Source organism: Danio aesculapii, chromosome 20 (assembly GCF_903798145.1).
Source record: "Danio aesculapii chromosome 20, fDanAes4.1, whole genome shotgun sequence".
Lineage (NCBI taxonomy): Eukaryota > Metazoa > Chordata > Actinopteri > Cypriniformes > Danionidae > Danio > Danio aesculapii.
In genome coordinates, this window is record NC_079454.1 from 49,759,089 (window position 1) to 49,784,471 (window position 25,383).

Here is a 25,383-nt window from a genome sequence, read left to right on the forward strand (position 1 = left end):
AGCTCTCGATTTACCGGTCAATCTTCGTTCCTACTCTCACCTATGGTCATGACCTTTGGGTCCTGACCAAAAGGACAAGATCATGCATACAAGTGGCCATAATGAGTTTCCTTTGCAAGGTGGCAGGGCACAACCTTATAGATAAGGTGAGGATCTCTGTCACTCGGGAGCAGCTCGGAGTATAGCCGCTGCTCCTCCACATCGAGAGAAGTCAGCTGAGGTTGCTCGGGGATCTGTTTTAAATGCCTCCTGGATGCCTTCCTAGGGAGTGTTCCAGGCATGTCCCACCGGGAAGAAGCCTCGACAAAGACCCAGGACATGCTGGAGGGACTATGTCTCTCGGCTGGCCTGGGAATGCCTTGGGAAGTCTGAGGTTCTCTCCTAAGACTGCTGCCCTCGCGACCCAGCAGAATGAATTAATTATTGAATCTCTACATTCAAATTAACCTCTGACCCAAAGAGATCAGTTGTCATTTATGCTTATGAAACTTTTAAAATTAATTGTGCAGCTCTACATTTCATGGCTTTGCAGTACAGGAGTGTAGGTTTGATGTGCCTGTCTTCATGATGGTTTCAGGCAAGGTTTTAAAGACACAGTCCAGCATCTTCAGCTCTACAGGAGTTATTCTTCGCCAAGTAAATCCTACATTCAGCTTCACAGAGACAACAAGCCTCAGGTACTTTAGAAATTGAAACATGCTGTATTTTTTCCTTTGAGTTTTCACTGACAGTCTGATTGATTTCTGCAGGTTGGACGGCCCGCTGAATTTCACTTTGGAGAGCAGTTTTAACTTGACCAAATTCCACTACCTTGTAAGTATTATGAATCAAACAAGCATCCTTTTTAGGACTGAGCTTTATGCTTGGCAAAGCCAATACTAAAAAGTACTCCGTTATTAGTACTAATTTTAATATGAGTTCACAAAATGTACTTTTAATTGAACACATTTTTTAAAATTTATTCTGTGATTCAGATGGATTTTATATTATTTTAATTATATATACCCAAAAAGTGTTGAAAATTGTTTAAAACTATAACTATACATTGTTTTAAATATATCGTATACTATAATGTAATATATAATATAAAATATTTTTTTTCTGACAGTTTGGATTAAATACATATAATCTGCATTAAAGACTAATGCATAATATATAACTATATATATCAAATGTATTTCTAATGAAAACAATTTAATTATGATTGCATGTTTGTATTTTTGTATTAAAATTGCATTACATTTAAAGGTTATTTGTAAATGCTATAAATAACAAAATGTATTTAAATGAGAATCAAATCATGTAAATGTGCAGTCAAGTGATGCGATTTCGCAGGTCAGAGTTCACCAAGCTTGAACTTTGCACCGCAGCGACCTGCGAAACTTGACGCATGACCTTGCGTTTCCAGTCTGATGCATTCGCGTGCGTATGAATGGAAGTCTATGGGAAGAAAAGTCCAGTGTGACCGCACCTTTAATCCTGTATTATTATTGGCTGTTTTACAGGTGACGTCTCGTGCTGGAGTGGTGGATGCTGGGACAGTTCAGTCGTCCTCCTTCAGTCTGAACACAGATCACCTGTGGGCTCCCCAGGCTTGTGTGGTGGTTTATCACACACTTCCAGATGGAGAGATCGTGAATGACGCTCTACACGTCTCTTTCACTGAAGTGCTCAGAAACGCAGTAAGAGCTCATCATAACACATACTGTTTGAAGTCAGGTTTTTAATCATAACATAATAGTTTTAATAACTCATTTCTAATAACTGATTTATTTTATCTTTGCCATGATGACAGTAAATAATATTTGACTAGATATTCTTCAAGATGCTAGTACTTAGCTTAAAGTGACATTTTAAAGGCTTAACTTGGTTAACTAGGCAAGTTAGGGCAATTAGGCAAATCTGGTATAGCGATGGTTCGTTTTGTAGACAATTAAAAAAAAAAGAAAAGCTTAAGGGAGCCAAGAACAATGACCTTAAAATGGTTTTAAGAAAATTAAAACTGCTTTCATTCTAGCTGAAATAAAACCAATAAGACTTTTATCTAGAAGAAAACAATATTATAGGAAATACTGTGAAAAATTCCATTCTCTGTTAAACATCATTTGAGAAATATTTTAAAAAAGAAAAATAAATTCACTGGAGGGCGAATGATTTTTTCCCCCCTTAAATTTTCACTCTGTTATATTACAGCTATTTGCTAAAATCATTTAAGTTCATTCATCCACAATAATGTACACACAGCAGCCCATATTGACAGAAAAACACAGAACTGTTGACATTTTTGCAGATTTATTAAAAAAGAAAACTGAAATATCACAGGGTCCTAGTATTCAGACCCTTTGCTCAGTATTTAGTAGAAGCACTCCTCTGTTCTAATACAGCCATGAGTCTTTTGGGAAGATGCAAGTTTTTTCACACCTGGATTTGGGGATCCTCTGCCATTCCTTCTTGCAGATCCTCTCCGGTTCTGTCAGGTTGGATGGTAACATTGGTGGACAGTCATTTTTAGGTCTCTCCAGAGATGCTCAATTGGGTTTAGATCAGGGCTCTGGCTGGGCCATTCAAGAACAGTCACTGAGTTGTTGTGAAGCCACTCCTTCATTATTTTCGCAGGATATCCCTGTACTTGGCTGCATTCATCTTTCCTTCGATTGCAACCAGTCGTCCTGTCCCTGCAGCTATAAAACACCCCCACAGCATAATGCTGCCACCGCCATGCTTCACTGTTGGGACTGTATTGGACAGTTGATGATCAGTGCCTGGTTTTCTCCACACATACCGCTCAGAATTAAGTCCAAAAAGTTCATCTTGGTCTCATCAGTCCAGAAAATCTTATTTCTCACCATATTGGAGTCCTTCAGGGCAGTCTTTCATGTATTTTGCACCAAGGAGAGGTTTTCATCAGGCCACTCTGTCATAAAGCCCTTGAGTGGTGGAGGGCTGCCGTGATGGTTGACTTTCTACAACTTTCTCCCATCCGTACAAGAACCAGCATGTACAGTTTTCTTACACAACAAAATCACTTTACATTTCTTAACAAAAATGGAAAACAATGAGAAGAAAAATGTTAAAGGAGGAGCATATATTAATTGTTTTAATTGCTTTTCTATTTTTAGACTTAGAAATCACTTGTATATACATTTGAATCTCTTATTCTAGCACCATGAAGAGAGGTTTGTTTTTGGCAAACTTGGATTTATGGATGTGAAATGTACATAATAATAAAATAAAGTTTATAATAAAACCAGCATCTTTTAAAGAGTGATCCTTAACATAATAACCTCAAATCACATGTTTATAAGATAAGGAAAATGATTTAAAAATATTATGAGCAATAAAAGCTTCAACATTAATCCAAAAAAGTCGAGTATATTGGCAAGACCAAAATAAATGCGAAATAGTTTCACAAAGCTTTCACAAAAACAGCATTCTAATTCAATATCAAGTTAAAATTTTAGTAGAGCTATTTTTGTAGGATAAACTCTATGAAGTAATTTAAATGATATTTCTTTAGCCTTATTTTTAATAAAACATTTTTGAGGTAATGACCATACTTAAGTCCAGTTTACATTATTAAAGATATTGTTCCAGTAAAAATCAACATATGGTATAGAGGTATTTTCCTTTAAGATTAAAGATCTAATTTTGTGATTATTAGGCTTAAATCCAGAGAGACAGATAAACCGACTGAGGTCTGTTCAGGTTTAGGAGGACAAACAGAAAGCGCTGATGAACATACACTGCTTTTGTACAGCATATGTCTACCAGCAGGAAATGCCCCTGTTAGTATCGTAAATTCCTGTAATGTAATAGGAATTTTGTATCTTGCGATAAATTCTGTAAATGTAAAAAACCACCTCTTGCATCTCTGGAGCTCAGCCACAGTGATCTTTGGGTTCTTCTTTACCTCTCTCACCAAAGCTCTCCCCGATAGCTCAGTTTGGCCGGATGGCCAGCTATAGGAAGGACTCTGTCATCCCAACATCTTCATTTAAAGATTATTGAGGCCACTGGGCTCTTAGGAACCGTAAGTGCAGCAGAATTTTTTTAGTTACCTTGGCCAGATCTATGCCTAGTCACAATTCTGTCCTCTGAGCTCTTCAGGCAGTTCCATTGACCTCATGATTTTCATTTGCTCTGACATGCACTTTGAGCTGTAAGGTCTTATATAGACAGGTGTGTGGCTTTCCTAATTCAAGTCCAATCAGTATAATCCAACACAGCTGGACTCAAATGAAGGTGTAGAACCATCTCAAGGATGATCAGAAGAAATGGAGAGAACCGGAGTTAAATATAGTGTCACAGCAAAGGGTTTGAATACTTAGGACCCTGTCATATTTCAGTTTTTCTTTTTTAATAAATCTACAAAAAGTCAACAATTCTGTGTTTTTCTGACAATAAGGGGTGCTGTGTGTACATTAATGAGGAAAGAAACAAACTTAAATGATTTTAGCTAATGGAGGCTGCAATATAACAGAATGAAAAATGTAAGGGGGTGTGAATACTTTCCCTACTCACTGTATATATACATTGCTCAGCATATATAAGTACACCCCTCACAAATCTCTCTTTTAAGTTTAATTTATAAATAGGAAGCGCTACAATATTATATTTGTGCATATACATTAGATTAGTCAGTACTGAAGCAAAATCGGGAGCTTATCTAACAAAATAACTTACGATAACGGTCCAAAAACAAGTACAGCCTAATTTATATGTTAGAGAAAAATATTAAATACAAATTTATAATAGAGGAAAAATCAAGAGAAGCAAAAAAATGTAGTTTAAGTTTTGTAGGTTGTACTTTTTTTTTTTGCAATATGTCACTTGAATTTTATTGTGTTATCTTTCAATTTCTTAATATGTTTGGTGACTAAAATAATATTTTAATAAATATATCTGTTTAATAAATGAAGAAATGGATAAAAATGTTCAAAATGGCGTGTACTCAATTATGCTGAGCACTTTATATAACTAAACTAAATGCCATGTTTGTGAACACTTTATTTACATGTTAGTTGCAATTTAGATATTAGATTCATATTAAATTCTCATTCTAATAATGAATTACTGTGTATGTGAACCGCAGGTGTCTGTGCGCTGGAGTCAGGATCGCACAGAACCAGCAGAATCCGTGTCTCTATCTGTTTCTGTATCCGAACCTGGATCTTGTGCTGGGAATCCTGGTGGTAGACAAGCCACGCTGAACTCAGCTGAAGACAATGGCCTCTCGGAGAAGACGGTAACATGGTCTCATACAAATCACACGCAGTGACATCAGTCCAACATACTTATGCTTTTGTCTCACCTGTTATCTAATCTAACTCACCGCATTGAGTGTTAAAGTGTGGAAATCATCTTTTGGGATATCCAGACGATTGTTCATCCCACAAAAAGAATCACACGATAACTAAAAACCTCTTATGCTAAGAAAACCAAACGCCGCCACCCCACCCAGGTTTCACTCGCAAACAAAGCAAGAAACTGATAGGAGGGCAGTTTATCAGGACTAGGTGAACGGGTTTGATAGTACAGACACCATTGTGCTGTGCAATTTGTTGTTCTGGAGCACATTCACAACAATAGGGGTTTATGAACACCAAAACGCTGACCCCGGAACAGCTCGAACTTTTTTTTATATGACGCCAGCGATTACAAAACCTGATCAGCAATCTGAGCTCCTCCATGTTTGTTTTCCAGGTGCTTGAGGAAGAATTTCTGTCGTACAGCAGAGAGATGACCCACACGGATAACAGAGGCATGAAAATGGGAGATCCGTATTCTGTATTCACGGTAGATGGGATTTACGCGTGTCGTTATGACGCCTGATTTTGATCTGAGAACGCTTGTTTATGCTCGATTGTTTGCTTCTGTAGGCTTGCGGCGTCACGGTTCTGACTGATGCCAGGCTGAATCAGGAGATGGCGACCAATCAGGAGATGTTTCCAATGTTCCGTAAGTTTAAAAGCTGAATTCGCCTGAAACTGACCGACCGATAGGTAGAAATGTAGTGTATTTGTATTAAGTTCACTTGAGGTTCAAATTAATACTTACATGTAATTGTAATTACTTAACTTTAATTGTGCATTTAAAGCGTACTAATTGAATACCACTTGGGACTAAATTGGCCCACTTTAGTATATAAAAGTAATCTTTTCTGTCCACGATTAGAGCAATATTTAATTGCACATAGAATACTACTACATAAAGTACTTCATATATACGTCAACAATACTCAAGGGCAACTATTTTACCCCTTTTTCAAGATTTAAGATGAGTCTTTTGTGTTTCAGCTCAGTTTCAGCTCAAAACACCCATCAGATTATTTTTTTAGACCTTTTTAAATGTGGAAAGTTTGAGCTGTTTGGATATTGTAGCTGTTTTTGTGGCCTGTGCCTTTAATGCAAGTGAGCTGGTTCCTGCATGTAGCCTTCATGTAGATAAACAGCACAGTGACAGACAAGAATGAAGCAGGTCTCCCTTACTTTCCCAACTGGTATTTGATTATATTTGTTGTGGAGTTAATTCAAGCCTTTCTGCAACAAGAAGTCACACACAATGTCGTTATAAAGATGTTTAGTTTTGCACTGTTTTTGTCAACCAGGCTCATTCTGAGAACGTAGTCCGGGGACGTTACTGGAGACCGCGAAATACGTCCCGGGAGGTACGTATTTGTGCAGTTTTTGTTTTCGCGAGTCCGCGAGAGGCCGCTGTGCGCGCTTTTTTCCCGCGCCGTTCTCGCGTAAACCCGCTAGGAGGCCGCTTGTCGAACGACCTTCCGCCTGTCTGCCTGAGATGACAGAATGATTGACTGTGCGACGGCCAATCGGCTGACCCACCCTCCTCCGTCCCTAAACCCAACCAACGACGATTCACAAAGCCGTCCAGAAAAAGAAAAAGCCCTCGTCTGATTTTTACCACGTTTTCGGATTTTGACCACATTCTCACCCTGTGACGAAACTTGTTCGCTTCATTTTTGGATTTTGTTTTTGTTTTCTTACATGATTTCTGGAACCGCTCTTCCCCGGACTCGAACCGGTCCGTCGTCGTCGTGGGTCAGCCCCCTCCTCTGCGCCTCGAGTCCGCCAGAGTACACGAAGAGGCTAACCGGACAAAACTGGCTGCAGCGGGAAGGAAGCCCTCCCACGGAGGCGATGCGGCCGGCTGGCCGGCCGGCAAGCGCCGAAGGGAACGGCCGTCACACCGCCCCCCGCAGCGTCTCGCTTAAAAAAATTAAATGCAACCGTACGTACCCCCGGCTACGTATTCACGGTCTCCAGAAACGTCCCCCGGGACTACGTTCTCAGAATGAGCCTGGGTTGGTTTTTTGTACTGCAAACGTGACAGGATAAGGTTAATATCACTGCTGTATGGATATCCATAATGTAATGTACAAATAAACCTGATTTAACGTCCACAAACGGGGGATTAAGCGTCTTCTTTTTTAATTGTACTGACACGCAGCTGTGCTGATAAAGTAAAGATGGTTTAAACCACTGTAATTCATTACAAACATGCACTGTTTTAAAAACGTTGATGATTGATGATCACAGCGAGCTGAACAGAACTTTTAATCTCAGCTGCTTTGTGCACATCCTGTCTTATTGATATGATTATACACGTTACTATGGAGAAATGTTAATACTCTGCTGTCAATCAATTCGGTGGGTGGGGAAACCATACTCCTACGTTAGGTTGCGGTGGGCCTCAAAATGGGAGGGATTTGGATCCTATCTGAACATCAGGGAAATATAAAAAAAGAGAGACTTGCTGTGTTTCTATCACCCCAATATGACTGTGAACACACTATACCTACACATCCTGTCCAAACAGCTTACAAAAGATGATTTTCATCATAGGTGATGAAAAAAATCTTCATGCCACTATAATCTTTACTTAATATTCTAAGGCTTTTTGTCTTACAAAAAATTATATTGACCCATATATGTATTTTTGGCTATATTTATACCCGCACCGCATAAGATTGCTTTTGTGGTTCAGGTTCACATATACAGTATAAAGTGTACTAAACACTTAAATGTGCATTCTGGATGTTTTTTCCTCCATTGTAGTCTAGATGTTAAGTTATGAAAGCAAAAAATAGTCCAAACTGTTTAGTGCTTGAAAAATAAAAAAACTTAAGATTTTTTTTCTTGTAGTGTCCTGCCTGTATTAAAAGTAAAGAAATTATGTTTTGCTAATGGTTTCCTGACGAATGCTCCTGTGATCCACAGCAGGGGAGGAGGGACTCTTTATGACTGCGATGCCTGACAGCAGTATTCAAGAGCCCAGACAGAGAAAAGACTTTCCTGAAACCTGGATCTGGCTGGATGCTAATGTGAGGTGTGTGTGAAGAAATCTGTCTGACCTTGAGCTGATTTCACTTGGAAATAAATGTACATCCAGTTGTTAACCATGATCAGGGGTTTATGTTTTTGCTTATTATCTTCAGTCAAAACATTTAAGGCAGAATATACATCCATACCATCATTACATGGCTTTTCACTTAATATGGGACCACAATATAAAATAAAAAAAAATCGGGGATGAAATCAAAATTTACGAGCAAGAAATAATAACTTGACTTCTAGTTGATCATTCGTAAATGTGGCAGAAGGTGGATTTTTCTGCTGAATCATCTGTTGAACTGCATCCCAATCATCACAAATACTGCAGAAGACCTACTGGAACTCGCATGGACTCAAGATTGTCATAGAAATCAGTCAAGTTTGTTGAAGGAAAAATCATGGTTTGGGGGTCACATTCAGTATGGGGGTGTGGAGAGATCTGCAGAGTGGATGGCAACATCAACAGCTGAGGGTATCAAGGAACATTTGTGCTGCCATTACTTACAAACCACAGGAGAGGGCAACTTCTTCAGCAGGATAGCGCTCCTTCTCATACTTCAGCCTCCACATCAAAGTTCCTGAAAGCAAGAAGGTCAAGGTGCCCCAAGATTGGCCAGCCCAGTCACCAGACATGACCTTATTGAGCATGTCTGGGGTAAGATGGAGGAGGCATTGAATATGAATCCAAAGATTCTTGATGAAACTCTGGGAGTCCTGCAGGAACGCTTTCTTTGCCATTCCAGATGACTTTATTAATCAGTGATTTGAGTCATTGCAGAGATGTATGGATGCAGTCCTCCAAGCTCATGATGGAGTCAGACACAATATTCATTCTGTCTCCACTGAAGCATGACTTTATATTCTATATTGGACATTATTTCATTTCAGTGACAAGACGTTTGTCTAAGCAAAGTCAGACCTACTGTCCTAATTAAATCATTAAAAATTAAATTACTATATATGCATTTAATTTAATTTAATTTATAACTGTCAGTTTCCAGACTTTGAAATAGTCTTTTCTCAGTCAAATATTGAGTTATCTTAACAACAATGGGAAAGCTTATTTATTTAGATTTTAGATTCTGTTATATATGTGATGATATATAATACATGTAATGTAAATTCCGCAATATCAAATAAATGGCTGGTTTTGGGGTCCACAATGTGCAACAATATCTGCATTGAAAGCTCAGGATTTCATGTAATGAATGCAAATATTCTGGATTTCTCATTATATGTAAACTTTTCATGTGTAAATTGTATTGTGACGGATTTTGTGTGTGTTTATGTTGTGTTGCAGTGACTCCTCTTCACGGTCTTCTCCTTGACTGTGCCAGACAGCCTGACCTCATGGGTGGCTTTTGCTATCGTCATGTCTGAGAATCTGGGTTTGGGCATCAGCGCTCCTGCAGAGGTGATACGTCACACACACTTCACCTATCACTGATTATTAACATGCATAACACAGGACACAGATTGTTCTAAAGATGTCTGATTCCCAGCTGAACAGTGTTCAGAGATTTTCTTCCTGTCGCTGGACCTCCGGCGTTCCTCATCCGTGGAGAACTGCTGCTGCTGGAAGTCAATTTATTCAACTATATGGATGTAGATTTGGAGGTGAGATACGTCTGACGTTTGTAACCTTTCTTTGATTTGATAGTTTTATTCATTAATTTGCTTATTAAAGTGCCTTATTATAAATTTTAAAGGTTTGCGAGGTCAGATATTTTTAAAGGCTAGATTGTGACCATTGTGATCATTCTTCATTTTCCTTCGGCTTAGTCCCTTTATTATCAGCATATGTTTTACACAGCGGATGCCCTTCCAGCTGCAACCCAGTACTGGGAAACCACTATACACACTCATTCACACACTACAGTACACTATGGCCAATTTAGCTTATTCAATTCACCTATAGCGCATGTGTTTGGCCTGTGGGGGACGAAATGCCCAACTGACCCAGCCGGGACTCAACCAGCGACCTTCTTGCTGTGAGGCGACAGTGCTAACCCTGAGCCAACACAAATTGTTTAGAAATTGTTTAAAAATGAGCTCTGATGGTCTGCTGGCCTAGTGTGTTCTGATTGGCTGACCTGTCTTGTGCAATATATCAGTAAATGTTACATTAATATAGGATTCTTGATGTCACAAATTCAGGATAGTTTGTTGTAGTGATTTCTGTCAAAGAAATGATCTCGCTTCAATCAAAACTTTACAGATGTTGTTTATGCTCAAACAACTGTGATGATCATTTAGATGAAAGTGAGATGTAAAATAAACTATGAGCTGAAGCTGTTTTTTTTTCCATCACAGGTGATTGTAGTAGTTGCAGAAAGCGGGATGTTTTGAGTTTGTGTCAGCAGACAGCGCAGATTTTTCCGTGGCCAACGTGAGAAAGTGTCGGTGTTGAGTCAGAACTTCACCACGCTTCTGTTCCCAATCAGAGCCACGATGCTGGGAGAAATTCCCATCTCTGTCAAAGCCACGTCCGTCTACTCTTCAGACTGGCTCCACAAAACTGTCTAGTCAAGGTAAGCATTACTCATGAGAAGATCGAATCATTTTACTGACTCTTTGAGTCATGTTCAGGGTGATGAACGAATCTTTTTTTCGAGTCATTTTGTTCAATTTGAGAAAATATGATTTAAAGGTCCTGTGAAATTATGGCCTTTTTTAGATGTTAGTTTTAGGCAGTTTTAAGGATATTCATAAGCTCCAAAACTGACCAAAAGTAGTGTTAGAAAATATAACAACTGATATAAACATGCTCAGTTTGCAGTTTGTCACTTCCGCCTAAATGGATCAATGACTTCATTTACATGAACACCAATAATTCGATTTTAATGCGACTAAGACAATACTCTGATTAAGAGTTAACCATGTAAACATCGTTTTTTTGATTAATTTAATCAGATTAAGGTCATAATTGACCTAAAGAGAAATCGAATATAGACGTGTGGAGTATGCTGATTTTAGTCACATTATTGAAGTGCAGTAAACACCTTAATCAAACTATTAGCGTCATTTAGGGCTTTTCGCCACGTTTTGTGACACACACACACACACACACACAACTGTTTGACACTCTTTGCACCTACCGAGTCAGTGCAGATCACAGACACCTGCATCGTGAAATATGGAGGTTTTTTTCTTCCATTTAGCATGCGGTATGAACTTCCATTAAAACAACACTCTTCCAGCAGTTCATGGTTGCATCCAATATCTCGTTTGTCACGGGGGGCATGCCTGGATGAAAGTAAAAGTGCCAAACCGCTGTTAAAGTCGACAAATTAATAATGAAACACATGAAATTACTTGAAACTCCGGAGGAAATGCGGGGATAGAGTGATGACGCAATGACGTGAAACGGGATCATAAAGGAAATATTCAAAAAGCAACTCATGTAAACCTCTTAATCTTATTATTGTCTTAATTAAATTAAGGTAAATAATTTGATTATTGGTGTCCATGTAAACGTAGTCAGTGATTTGTTTTTTTTCACCTCATACTACAGTTTCTCATCAAATCTTCTGATCAATCAAATGCTCTCTAGTATCTGACATGCCCCGCCCCCTTCAAGATGCTTTTCATTTGAGGAACTTGAGCTCAACCACTCTCACTGGCAGAGCTGTGATAAAAGCTAAACACTATTGGCTGTTTTTGGAAAAGGAGAGGAGCTACTCTACGTCCCGCCCTCTCTTCATTTTTCTGAATCATGAGATTACGTCAGACATGGAATAAAATCAGCACTTTCATAGCGCTTCACAAGATCCTTTAAATGTTACAAGTTGCTTCCAAACACATCAACAACTAGCCTAAACGATGATCACACTACAAACAAGTCATAACTAAAATGCTATAAGAAAGAAAAAACAATCAGTCATTGTTTTCCTGGGTCTTTTGTTTATGATTAGCTCAACTCAGCTCGTCTGACAAGTCTTCAAGTTTGAGTCATTCATTCATGCGACACAGCAGTCCCATATAAACCTAAAGTGCAAATGAAATCAAAACACACCATGTTGAGGTTGTTAGCTTACATTGCTAGTTTTTAGTGAACATCTGTGTTTAGCATTAAGAACAAAAAAAAAACAATAGTTAGCCCTTTTAATCTACAATTGATGTTTGAAAATGCACTTCCTGTTTGTTTTCAGTTCAATTCTCATATTACGTCTGTCTGAGGTATTGGGCGTGGCTAACATACGTAACCACGCCCCTCCAGATGTCAGTTTTGACAACAAACAGAAATGGTGAGCTAGGGTCTGTTCTTCGTACCTCGATTAAATAATCTAAGATGATTTGGCAGATCCTGGATCTTTTAATCTTGATAACTGATCTCTGGCTAATTTGGTTCTTCAAACAAGTTCGTGAATCAGATTAAAATATCTGGATGAACTGATCTGAGATCGCTGCGCGTGTTGTGAAGGGCAAATCTATCGATCCTCGAAATCATGATCAGCAATGCAATGATTGGCTGACGGCACAGCAGAGTAATGACATCATCTGATTAATATTCAATTATCCATGCAAGCAAGTTACATATTATTCATAGGAAACGGTTTGTTAAATATGATACGCAATAACTTTTCACATTTGTTGTGAGCTGCAGGCATTACACTTTCATGTGTCAGGAGTATTTAGCAATTTATTAGTTTTACAGTTAGGGGGGATTTTCTTTATTATTGTAGTATTATAGTAGCCGGTTTCTTAATCGGTGTAAAGAATAACTGGATGTTTAAATTAATTTAGCATCACAAAAGCATTTTTTTGTTGGTTAAGATGTTTGCAACTTTTGTAAAACATTAACTCACCATCATATTAGCTGTCAAAACATGTGCATGACTGCATAAATGTATTATTCCTTTAAAAAAAAGTTGATTATTATTATGGAAATTATCATACACAAATTGTACTAAAACGATTGCACATGTTTGTATCTAAAAAGTCCATATCAATAAATTTTCTCTTTGAACCACCACGTGACAGTCTATGTACTTTTATTTCAGAGTGCAGATTGCATAAGTTTTATTGATATATATTTTTAAACTTTATATATAGTTTAAAATATATATTTACTATTCTCACAAGTGTATATAACTACTACTGTAAAAAAATATCAGAAATGGGTACATACTTTCAGTATTATCTTTGCTTGAACTGACCAGATCTAATCCTGTTTATATGAAATGAGCCTGCTTCCGAGCAGGTTTGAGCTACCAGAACTGTTGCTATGACAACAAGTCTCGGATCAGTTTTGAAGAACGAAACTATCCTGGATCATGCCAAATCGTCAATAACCAAATCCTGCTAACTGAGTAATCCACGTACGAAGAACGGACGCCAGGAGGAGTCTGTTAGGTTGTAATAACTCTCCACAAACCCTTTCCCCGATCTTTCTGAATGAAATGCCTACTTTACTACATCCAATCAGCTCACAGTAGAAAAAACAAGCCACGCCCACTGTTATCTCATTTAATATTCCATTTCTCTAGAAACTGCATCACTATATGGAAATAAAACGCAATAAATCACAGCTTCCAGTTCATGCTGACTGAAACTAATACACACAGCCGAAAGAACCCATTATTAGTTCACTTTTTTGAGTCTTTATTCATGTACAACTCAAACCCGAGGACTCGATAGATGAATGGATCAAATCTTCTTCTGCCTCTGACTGCATATGATTGGCTTCTGTTTTCATGTGGTGAAAGAATGACTCAAACCTGATGATTGGAGAAATGAATGATCAAATCTTTTTATCCTTTAAGTGATGAACAAAAACTCAAACCTCATTGAAGACTCAAAAAAGAAACTAATCTTCTCCCCCTCCTGGACAATGTGTGCATCCAACATTAGATCAGACGTGCTCCAACATTAGGCACATTCAAATCAAAACTGAAAACACATCTGTTTAGCTGTGCCTTTACTGAAAGAGCACTGTGCTACGCCCAACAGATCACACTATTATGTCTTTCTTTCTTTTTCAGTCCTGTAAAACCAGTTTTAACACATTTTAATCTGTTTTTATCTGTTTGAATCATTTTCTTGTTTCCTTTATTCTTGTTTATGTAAAGCACTTTGAATGAAATGTGCTGTATAAATAAACTTGCCTTGCCTTGTGCATGTTTAAATGAATCAATCACTGCCTGAGTGGACTCATCGTTCCTGAGTCACATTAAAGGTTTGTTAAAAACTGAACAAATCATTCAGGAACGACCCATCACTCTGATATTTCACTCTAAATTCAAAACCGTGAAATAAGAGATTGGCTTCTTTTACTTAAAGAAAATGCCATTCGTTTTAGGACTTTTTTTTGTTTATTTATATAGTGTATTTATTGGTTTGTTTGCTCAGTTTATTCACTGCTTAATTATTTATTATTCATTATTAATTATATGACATAAACTTTTTTGGCTCATAGGACTTTATCATTTTCAGCTTTTGTTTTACTACAGGAAGAATCTACAATATGTTCATTTTTTATATAAATAAAACTTTAATCAAGTTTAACTTTTTTGGGGGGCATTTTGACATTTTTGCATGGTTGTTGATGATATTGGTGATCTAGCATTTTTAAGTATATAAATTTATTTTAAGTATCTATATATGAAGAGTTCAGATGCAAAACCCTTTAAACCCATCAGACCTCTTTTCTTGTAAATGAGCATTTTCTATCAGGCTCCTCTGATTAGGTTTAGAAGTTTCATTTTATATGTAATGAAAAGGTTATTAGCTTGTAAATAAAATGTTTTTTTTTTTTTTTTAAATGTCACTATAGACAATTCTTTGGTTTTTAACAAGGTAGATTTTCTTTTGCATCAAAACCAGCTAAATCCACTTGTGCTTTTTATGCAAAAACCTCTAAATCCACCCATTGAGACAAGACAGTGTAATTAGTTGAAACTCACTAAAGATGCCATTAGAGATTATTTCACCAAACATAAAACACATTACACAAACCACCTACAATTAAAAATACATTTGTCAAGTAAGTGGCGGTTCATTCCGCCGTGGTAACCCCTGATAAACCAGGGACTAAGCAGAAGGAAAATGAATGATTGAAATCTGTCAAGTGCATTAATCAATAACATTAAAACTGACATTAATTAAATATTAACAATCTGTTGTCATTTCTGATATTTAGGATTTGGATTTAATGCAAGTAGAGCAATGTAAACAAGCTTGTTATTTTCAAATAATGTAGTGTAAAAACATTGAAACATCAATATCTCTGCATTGTCCATTACTAAAAAAATAATATAATTTATTGAAGTAAAATAATTAATGTATAGTTTTATGCGTTATATTTATCTTTCAAAACATAGCTTGCATTAGCAAATAAAACACATCCTTACTATACTCAAGGTCTTTGTCTCTTTTTCGTCCTGTTTATCCTCATAGCATCCATGCAGAATAAAAGAACAGCATCTTAACTTCGTCTTTCGTGAAATGCAGTTGCCGTTTAATGTATAGTAAATCAGACTCATTCAAAGTAGCGTCGCTGCGCAAACAAACGTTAAGAGTGCATGTTACACTTCTGACTGTGCAGTGTGTTTTCTTTTTCTTATAATGCACAGAGTTTTGAGGTAAGGGGCGTTTTCATTTGCCGTTCACTGACAGTCGGACAGGCTCATCCAGTTCATCAAACTCCGTCTTTTAAAATCAAAATCGAAAGCGGAATAAATTTTGCTGTCAAAGGCAAGTGGTGTTTAGCGGCTTTTGCACACAAACTGTTATTTCTGAATGACCTGACGCTGCGATTTAAAACATTTTAACATTCTGCTATTTTTAAACGATTTAAAACAAAATTATTTGTTGAATATGTAGTACGTGCCTAAAGCATTCGCTCAATGTCATTAGCTCATTTTGGTGGAAATGGCATTTAGCGGCTTTTGCATCTGAACTCTTCATTTCTTATGGAAAATCAAAATCTGTAATTGCAATTGAATAAGGTACAGTTTTTTTTTTTTTTTTTTGCCAATTTGAGATTGTAATGATGGCTTCTAATTAATATTTTTTAACCTCATATTTAATCCTGATTTTAATGCATCTGGACATTTTGTTTAGCATTTAAAAAACATTCCATATTTTTTATTGCATGAAATAAATATGTTGATGTTTTTATTTACATAACTACAACAATTAATTAGCATTTTTATTGTTCAACAATTGCATTTTTATAGTTCATGCAACAAAAAACTAATGCTGAAATATGTTGATGTTTTAATTGAAATTAAAAATAAATGTACACTAGTTTTTTAAAATTATTTCTATTTTCTCGAGAATTAAGCACATTTATTTTAGTTTGGTATGCTTAATGGCATTCTGCATTTCTTTCAGTAATTGTGTGATAACCCTATATTTATTACATCAAAGCTAAGCTATCTGTAAGATCTTAATATTTTTAAGACTTTTATTTTATATTATATTTAAGATTTTATTTTTTAAAAACTTTTTTAGATTAAAAAAATAAACAATTTTAAGTTAATTTTTGCATTTTCGTGATAGTGATTTTTTTTAATGTAATGTATTTCACATTTAAAAGCAATTTTCTCATTATGTTTTATTATTCTGCATTTATAAATTATACAATAATGAAACTTTTTTTATGTGTGTGTGTGTGTGTGTGTGTTGAATAATTTTTCTCCAGCCAGAAGGACTGCAGCAGTCGTTCACTCAGACCTTGTTTCTGGAGTTTCTTCTGCAGCAGCACACACTGTCCAGGAAGATGACCTTCAGTTTTCCTGCAGATGTGGTTCCTGACAGTCAGAGGGCCAGTGTTTCTGCTGTGGGTATGTGTCTTCACACTGTATTTCTACTCCAATGCTGAGTTCAGACTGCATGATTTTAGCTCCGAATTTGACTCGCCAACAGGTTTTGAGAAATCGCCGACAAATGCCTGAAATCACAGTCAAATCGCTGCTCGTTCATGTGAGTGACAATTACTCAGTGTGAACGATCAAAGATGCAATCTGAGAAAATCGCAGATGAGTCACAGACACCCGTGAGATATTTGGTATGCTAAATATCTGGAGCTGTCAGCGATTCAAAATCATGCCGTGTGAAATGTGTTCTGATTGAAAATATCATCGGCGATCACCAGCCAATGAGAGAGAAGCATCCACTAGTATGGGATCTGAAGGCCAGCGGGAGGTTGGTGGAGAAGTTAAACGAGCTTCTTTTCAGTCTATTTAGACCCAAGAAATGGAGGAAAAACTAGTGTAAGTTTGGCAGGAGCACCCATGTGTGTTTGACGTGTCATCTGAGCAATACCACAACCGACTTGAAAAAGAAAAAGGTGGAGAAATGATTCCCTTTTAAAGAACCTTTGAAATAAGTTCATTTTCCACCCCCCCTAAAGGCTTCTTTCTCATTATGTAGTTAATAACAAAAGATGTACTACGTGACCTCACGTTGTTTCCATGTCACTTCTGGCGTGTGTTTGGTTGTGAGACGTAGTTTGTGGACCAATACATTGTCGTCTGCGATTCTCCTATTGTTAACTCGTGCAGTGTGAAACTCCATGTCGCAGTGTAAACACAACAGTGATGGAACGCTACCCCACATAGTCATGCAGTGTGAAAACAGCCATGACGGCACTACTTTGAAAATCCTGCAGTCTGAACTTGGCATTCTGCCTTTTTTCATGCATAATGACTAACAATATCTAACCTTCTCTTATGCATCTATACTGAAGGTGATATTCTGGGCCCGTCCATTGGAAATCTGGACTCCCTCATTGATATGCCTTACGGTTGTGGTGAGCAGAACATGATCCATTTTGCTCCAAATACCTATGTTCTCCGGTATCTTAAAAGCACTAAGCAGCCTGAAGAACAGACCAGGAGGAAAGCTATGAGCTATATGATGGAAGGTGAGTTTTTGTGAAGACTTCTAATCCTGAGATTTGATCATTGACAGATATCACAGAGTTTACACATCTGTTCTGTTTGATTGCAGCTTATGAGCGTGAGCTTTCCTACCAAAGGGTTGACGGCTCCTTCAGTGCCTTTGGAGACAGCGATGATTCTGGCAGCACGTGGTATACATGAATAAATACACTTTAAAGCAACACATGCTCATTGGGAATATGTGACGAGGGATACACTTTTGAGAACCGTGAAATATGTGCCTGGGGCTATATACAGTGCATCCAGAAAGTATTCATAGCGATTCACTTTTTCCACATTTGTTTATGTTACAGCCTTATTCCAAAATGGATTAAATTCATTTATTTCCTCAAAATTCTACACACAATACCCCATAATGACAATGTGAAGAAAGATTTGTTGAAATTGTTTCAAATTTATTCAAAATAAAAAAGCTGAAAAATCTCATGTACATCAGTATTCTCAGCCTTTGCTCAATACTTTGTTGATGCACCTTTGGCAGCAATTACAGCCTCAAGACTTTTTGAATATGATGCCACAAGCTTGGCACACCTGTCTTTGGGAATTTTTGGCCATTCCTCTTTGCAGTACCTCTCAAGCTCTATCAGGTTGGATGGAAAGCGACGGTGATCTCTCCAGAGATGTTCAATAGGATTTAGTTCTGGGCTCTGACTGGGCCACTCAAGGACATTCACTGAGTTGGTGTGAAGCCACTCCATTGATATTTTGGCAGTGTGCTTTGGGTCATTGTCCTGCTGGAAGATGGACCGTTGCCCCAGTCTGAGGTCAAGAAGCAGGTTTTCATTCAGGATGTCTCTGTACATTGCTGCATTCATCTTTCCCTCTATCCTGACTAGTCCTCCAGTTCCTGCTGCTGAAAAACATCCCACAGCATGATGCTGCCACCACCATGCTTCACTGTAGGTATGGCATTAGCCTGGTGATGAGCGGTGCCTGGTTTCCTCCAAACGTAACGCCTGGCATTCACTCCAAAGAGTTCAATTTTAGTCTCATCAGACCAGAGAGTTAAGTTTCTTATGGTCTGAGAGTTCTTCAAATGCCTTTTGGCTAATTCCAGGCGGGGTGTGGCGTCCGTCTGACCACTCTACCATACAGGCCTGATTGGTGGATTGCTGCACAGATGGTTGTCCTTCTGTGAGGTTCTCCTCTCTCCACAGAACTCTGGAGCTCAGACAAAGTGACCATCAGGTTATTGATCACCTCCCTGACTAAGGCCCTTCTCCCCCAATCACTCTGCTTAGATCGTCGGCCAGCTCTAGGAAGAGTCCTGGTGGTTCCAAACATCTTCCACTTATAGATGATGGAGGCCACTGTGTTCATTGGAACTTTCAGAGCAGCAGATATTTTTCTGGAACCTTCCCCAGCCCTCTGCCTTGAGACAATCCTGTCTCAGAGGTCTACAGACAATTCCTTTGTCTTCATGCTTGGTTTGTGCTTTGACATGCACTGTGGTGACACTGGGACCTTATATAGACAGGTGTATGCCTTCTCAAATCATGTCCAATCAACTGAATTTACCACAGGTGAACTCAAGTGAAGCTGCTGAAACATCTCAAGAATGATCAGTGGAAACAGAATGTACAATGAGCTCACTTTAGAGCTTCATGGCAAAGACTGTGAATACTGATGTACATGTTTTCAGGTTTTTTATTTTTAATAATTTCTTTTGTGCCTACAAGTAACAAAACAAGGAAACGTAATACAACATCAATGATTAATTTCACATTTTCAACGTAACACTGTTATAGCATAGTATGGTAAACAATGTGCTTTCTCCTGATCTATAACACAAGTAAATGATCCCCTCTCTTCCTGTTTGTTAAAAAAGTTAATTAACAATAAACCTTAGATAAAAATGCAATTAAATAGATTCAATAAAAATAAATCATTTGACTTCACATAACTGAATTTGTATAACCTTTTAATTACATAAAAAATGAAAACACTTCAGCATTTAGAAGAGCAAAGCATATCCTACTCACAGCAGAGGGGCACGCTGCATTTCTAAAGATCAGTCATAGCTTTAAAGGCATAGTTCATTCAAAACTGAAAATGCTGTTCATTTACTCACCCTTCAAACCTCACTTGTTTCAAACCTTAATTGTTTCTTCTTCCTTATTAAAATAAGATATATTTTGAAGAAATCTGTAACCATTGACTTCCAGCCTTGATCCTAATTGTGTCACATTGGTGACTGTTGCTTTAAACTTAATTGAGATTGTGCTCTTTTCAAAAGAGGGTGGAGTTATAAATGCCTGTGTCAGCATAGTGACAGATTCAAAAACAAGACTAACGTCCTATGCTAACGAGGGAGAGATGTCAGTAATGGGAACAAAGAGGGAATGTCAATCAAACTGTTTCTCAGACTGTTTTTAACTAGTGTAATTATAAAAAATTAAATGAATACATCTTTATCATCAGAAGCTGGTTATATTCACAGACTAAATCCCTTATATAAGTGATTTTTGGATAATAGGTAATAAAGTCTGATCTTTTCACAACTACTGTCCTATTTTTACAATGAATAATTGCAGCATTGGGAAGCAGAATAGACTTCTTTTAAATCATTTTATGAATCGTACCAATCCCAAATATTGTGACATGTAGTTTACATACAGAGTTTATTTTGTGTTGTTTGTTCTTCGCAGGTTTTTTATGATGACATGACTTACTGGTATCCATATCAGCTGTATGTGGAGGGCTTTTCGGGAACTCGTCTAGTGTTTTCCAACTCCACCTCCATGGTCTTCAGCCCCAGGTGCATGTCCATTTTTATCCAGACCGACAAGAACTACTACCAGCCCGGACAGACGGTCAAATTTCGGGTTGTATCAGTTACTCCTGAAGGAAAGCCGTACAGCGGTCGGACTGATATTTTTATTAGGGTAAGTGTTTAGTTGGCATATAAACAAACGCATTAGCTGTGTGTATGAGGAGATGGATGAATGAATACACTACAATACCTAACAATAAAATTCAAATAAATGAGTTAATTTCACTCAAATGTTGAAAAACGTTCTTTTTGTACTTAATATAAATTAGTTACGTGAACTCAACATTTTATGTATTGAGGTGAGCTTAAACTGACTCCGTATAGCAGATTTTTTTTGTTCCAAACTTGCGTTTCTTATTAAAATCAAGTGTTTTCTGTTGTTTTTTTACACAAGATTAATTATTTTGCAATTTACAAATTTCTAAGGTTACTATGGAGTAAAGAGTAGAGTCTGTGGTTTGGTTTTTCTTTTTCCTTCTTTTTTTATTGGGTTTTTCTTAACATTAAAACAAGACATTTAAACATCTGAACATCACATTACGACTAAACAACTCCAGGATAACATACAAAACTTTAAAATAATAATAACAGTAAGAAAATAAAAAAAAATGAATAATAAAAAAAAATTATAAAAAAATGAATAAAAAAAAAAATAAATAAATAAATAAATAAATAAATAAATAAATAAATAAATAAATAAATAAATAAATAAATAAATAAAAAGGGGGTTAATATAGAGTATAAATATTGACATACAATATCAAAATGAAATTCACTGATTAACCTTGGTGTTTTATTAAGTTCTATTCTTCTGTCAGGTCCACTTGGTTGCAAAAGTGTAGAAAGGGGTTCCAAATGCTATAAAAGTCTTTTAACTTCCCTTTGACAATGTATGTTAGTTTTTATTACAGGACATTTCCTTGATCCATTGATTAGAAGAGGGCCTTTGAGTCTCTTTCCATTTTAATGCAATAACGCGCTTGGCCTGCAGCAAACTAAAATCTATTAGTTTGCATTTCTTTGTATGCACAACCAGAGTACTTGGGTATATATGAAATAAACACATTTTGGGGTCGAGAGGAACATTTTCCTCTGTTAATTGACAAATTAAACAAAGAGTCTCCTTCCAGAATTTCTGCAACTCTTTGCATTTCCACATACAATGATATAGTGTACCTCTTTCTTCTCTGCATTTTGTACACCAGTCAGAAATATTTGAATTGAATTTATTTAGCTTTACTGGGGTAATGTATGTTCTAAAAAGCCATTTATACTGCATAGTCTGCATCTAGTGTTGATACTATGGGTTTGGGCAAATACACGTGATTCTTCCCATTCTTCTTTTGATCTGTGGTTTGGTTGAGGAAAAATTATTTATAGTATAAATAAAATAAAAGTATAATATAAATATACAATTATTTATATACAGTGCTGCGTAAATTACTTCATTATAATTGTATTTAGGCGACGCAGTGGCGCAGTAGGTAGTGCTGTCGCCTCACAGCAAGAAGATCGCTGGTTCGAGCCTCGGCTGGGTCAGTTGGCATTTCTGTGTGGAGTTTGCATGTTCTCCCTGCGTTTGCGTGGGTTTCCTTCAGGTGCTCTGGTTTCCCCCCAGTCCAAAGACATGTGGTACAGGTGAATTGGGTAGGCTAAATTGTCCGTAGTGTATTTGTGTGAGTGCGTGTGTATGGATGTTTTCCCAGAGATGGGTTGCGGCTGGAAGGGCATCCGCTGCGTAAAACATGTGCTGGATAAGTTGGTGGTTCATTCCGCTGTGGCGACCCCGGATTAATAAAGGGACTAAGCCGAAAAGAAAATGAATGAATGAATAGTTTGTTTACTCAAATATTTTGAGTATCCACGAAGATTGTGTAATCTGAGCTTATCAGGTTTTCCAGTGCACTCTTTGCATTGTTTTTGTGTGTTTTGTAATACGAGCAGGATCCCAAGGGGAATATGATTCGACAGTGGCTCGCTGTGGAAAGTTTTCTAGGCGTCATTTCTAAAGAGCTGAACATCTCTCAGAATCCACCACTCGATCCTGGAAAATTACAGCTGGAGTCAATGTAAGTGAACAATTAAGGAAGTTTTGAGTGTTTTTTTTCCTGTTAGAGCTGGTGATGTATATCTTTAACAGATTTCGACCTTGATTTAAACATCAGTATCAGAATCATTCAGTGGCGTATTGTTGATGGCTGGTTGTCGCCAGCAATTTGTTAGTAATGTAATTGCTACATATTTTGAGCATCAAGTTAAAAGGCATATGATAGTGATTAAACTGTGATTTAAATCTTTACCATACATCTCAACTATAAACTCTTATCCCAGCACGTATGCGTTATTTGATTATTTCTAACTTTGTAACTAACTGAAAAGTGTAAAACCTGAATCAATGCAGATTTGAATGCAGCGCTTTGTTGGACAAATTATAAAGATCCTAAAGAACTGTATGCTTCTCACTTGGCTTGGGCGGTATCCAAATTTTGATACCGTCAAACCTCCTCCCTATTTTACCTCGATATCCGGTATTATCGGATATCGAGGTAAAAAAAATTATGACGTAAGGCTCAGACAGCATCAACAAACTTTTGGCTTGTGCCTAAACCATTCAGAAACTGAATACTGTATATGCGACCTTCGAGGTCACCTGTTTGTCCTGTTCGTATTAGAGATCTGTGCGGGATGCTCCCTCTCATTCTTATTCTCACAAACACACATAGAGAGCACCAAGCATCACACAGCATCACGCTCTCTTTCATTCACATAACACACACCACACACGCACATAAACAGCATCCATGCGGTTGCACGCGTGCTCGCTCGGGGGTGATATTGTTAGACCACCCGCCCGCTCCCTTTCAAATTACACCAGTGTTACCGACCGCTCCCGCTTTTATTCGGAAATTTATTCCCGCACTACAAGAAATCTGGTCTGGTCCTGCGGATCCTGCTGTACAGCAGCAGGAATGCAGACCTCTAGTTCGTATTTACCACGTCTCCCCTCTCGTTCAGTCGAAACCAGAAATACTGCCAAACTGCAGGTCACTTGGTGCACGACTCGCTATCTTACCTTACCCCTCTCTCTCTCTCCTCCACACTGTCTGTGATGACAATCACGCATACGCATTTTTAGGCATTAAATAAATAAGATTTATTATTAATACTTGTCTCCTATTGAAGTGCATTGTTTTTATGATGATATAACGGTATTGAAACTGACACCGTTGCTATTTTTAGATCCCGCAGTATACCATATTACCGTACTACTGCCCAAGCCTACTTCTCATGCTTTATGAGCGTCATTCATGTCTTTTCAGGTGCACTCGGTCAGAAGACAATCGCCTGTGATATGTCATTTTGTTTTTGATTTTCAGGATGATGTAGGCCTGTAGTTTAATAATATTTATACAATATAGTTATAATGATATACATGATTAAACTAGTGTGCAACTTAAGCAAAACTGAAACTAAAATTAATATAAAAACCAGACTTTCATGCCTTCTTCATCTCGGGAGGCTTTTTCTGTTTATTCGTGACAATTTGCTTTTGTATAATGTTGTTATTATTAGCAGTGTTATTTATTATATCCATTTTTATTTTTTTATTAAGAAACAGCTTTGATTTGCCCACATGTCAGTTTTAGACCTGTTACGTAGCGGCTGCACCTCGCTACGCACATAAGGTTAAGAATGACCGCTGTTAAAAGAGGTCACCCGGAGTCCCCGTTCCTGTTCCCCAAGCACTCACACACAGGCCAAGTTGCGAAAAAGGAGTAACAAATTTATTAAACAAAAATTCCAGAATAGGAACCAGGGAACAAAAAGGCTAAAACAATAAACAAAACAAGGTACGCTACCTATTATTAAATTTCTTACCTAAAACCGAAAATAAAGTTCTGTAAATGGAAAACAATTCTGACCTCCATAACTATCCATTAAACAGGAGAAAACTGGACAAAAGAAAAAAGGGGCCTTCCCTTAGATCATTCAGCAGTAAGTAAACATTTAGCCACAGCTAACACAGAATACCGTCCTAGTACCGTATTTAACAGAGTATCTCACCAGATTACTTTGAAACAGGGTTGTAGACATTAAATAAACGATCAGCCACCGCTAATGCAAGTTACCGTCCTAGTACCGTATTTAACAGAGTATCTCACCAGATGACTTTGGAAAAAGGTTTCAGACAGAAAGATATCACTGCCACATAGAGAACTTATAGCGATCTGCTCACACACACAAACAGCGAGGGGAAACAGGAAGAGAACTCGATGAAGAGCGCAAACAGCACGCTTTTATAACTGGCGCCGCCCCTCTCACAGCTGCACCTGATCTCCGCTCATGTGGA

The 25,383-nt window shown here is 37.5% G+C and overlaps 2 protein-coding genes across 2 annotated transcripts in view; both read left to right on the forward strand.

Moving 5' to 3' along the window:
* Positions 1-18,400, forward strand: part of LOC130247417 (CD109 antigen-like) — a 33,901-nt gene extending 15,501 nt beyond the window's left edge. Inside the window, exons 12-24 of the mRNA XM_056480640.1 lie at positions 510-677; positions 750-813; positions 1,506-1,682; positions 5,093-5,245; positions 5,704-5,796; positions 5,880-5,958; positions 8,238-8,346; positions 9,693-9,772; positions 9,862-9,968; positions 10,796-10,882; positions 16,999-17,140; positions 18,046-18,222; positions 18,309-18,400. Coding sequence (XP_056336615.1) covers positions 510-677; positions 750-813; positions 1,506-1,682; positions 5,093-5,245; positions 5,704-5,796; positions 5,880-5,958; positions 8,238-8,346; positions 9,693-9,772; positions 9,862-9,968; positions 10,796-10,882; positions 16,999-17,140; positions 18,046-18,222; positions 18,309-18,400 — 1,528 coding nt within the window. The remainder of the gene's footprint in view (positions 1-509; positions 678-749; positions 814-1,505; positions 1,683-5,092; positions 5,246-5,703; positions 5,797-5,879; positions 5,959-8,237; positions 8,347-9,692; positions 9,773-9,861; positions 9,969-10,795; positions 10,883-16,998; positions 17,141-18,045; positions 18,223-18,308) is intronic.
* A 2,175-nt stretch (positions 18,401-20,575) lies between these two features.
* The window catches only part of cd109 (CD109 molecule), a 65,818-nt gene continuing 61,010 nt past the window's right edge, over positions 20,576-25,383 (forward strand). Inside the window, 4 exon segments of the mRNA XM_056480641.1 lie at positions 20,576-20,581; positions 20,908-21,144; positions 22,977-23,070; positions 23,073-23,101. Of these exon segments, the coding sequence (XP_056336616.1) occupies positions 20,576-20,581; positions 20,908-21,144; positions 22,977-23,070; positions 23,073-23,101 (366 nt within the window).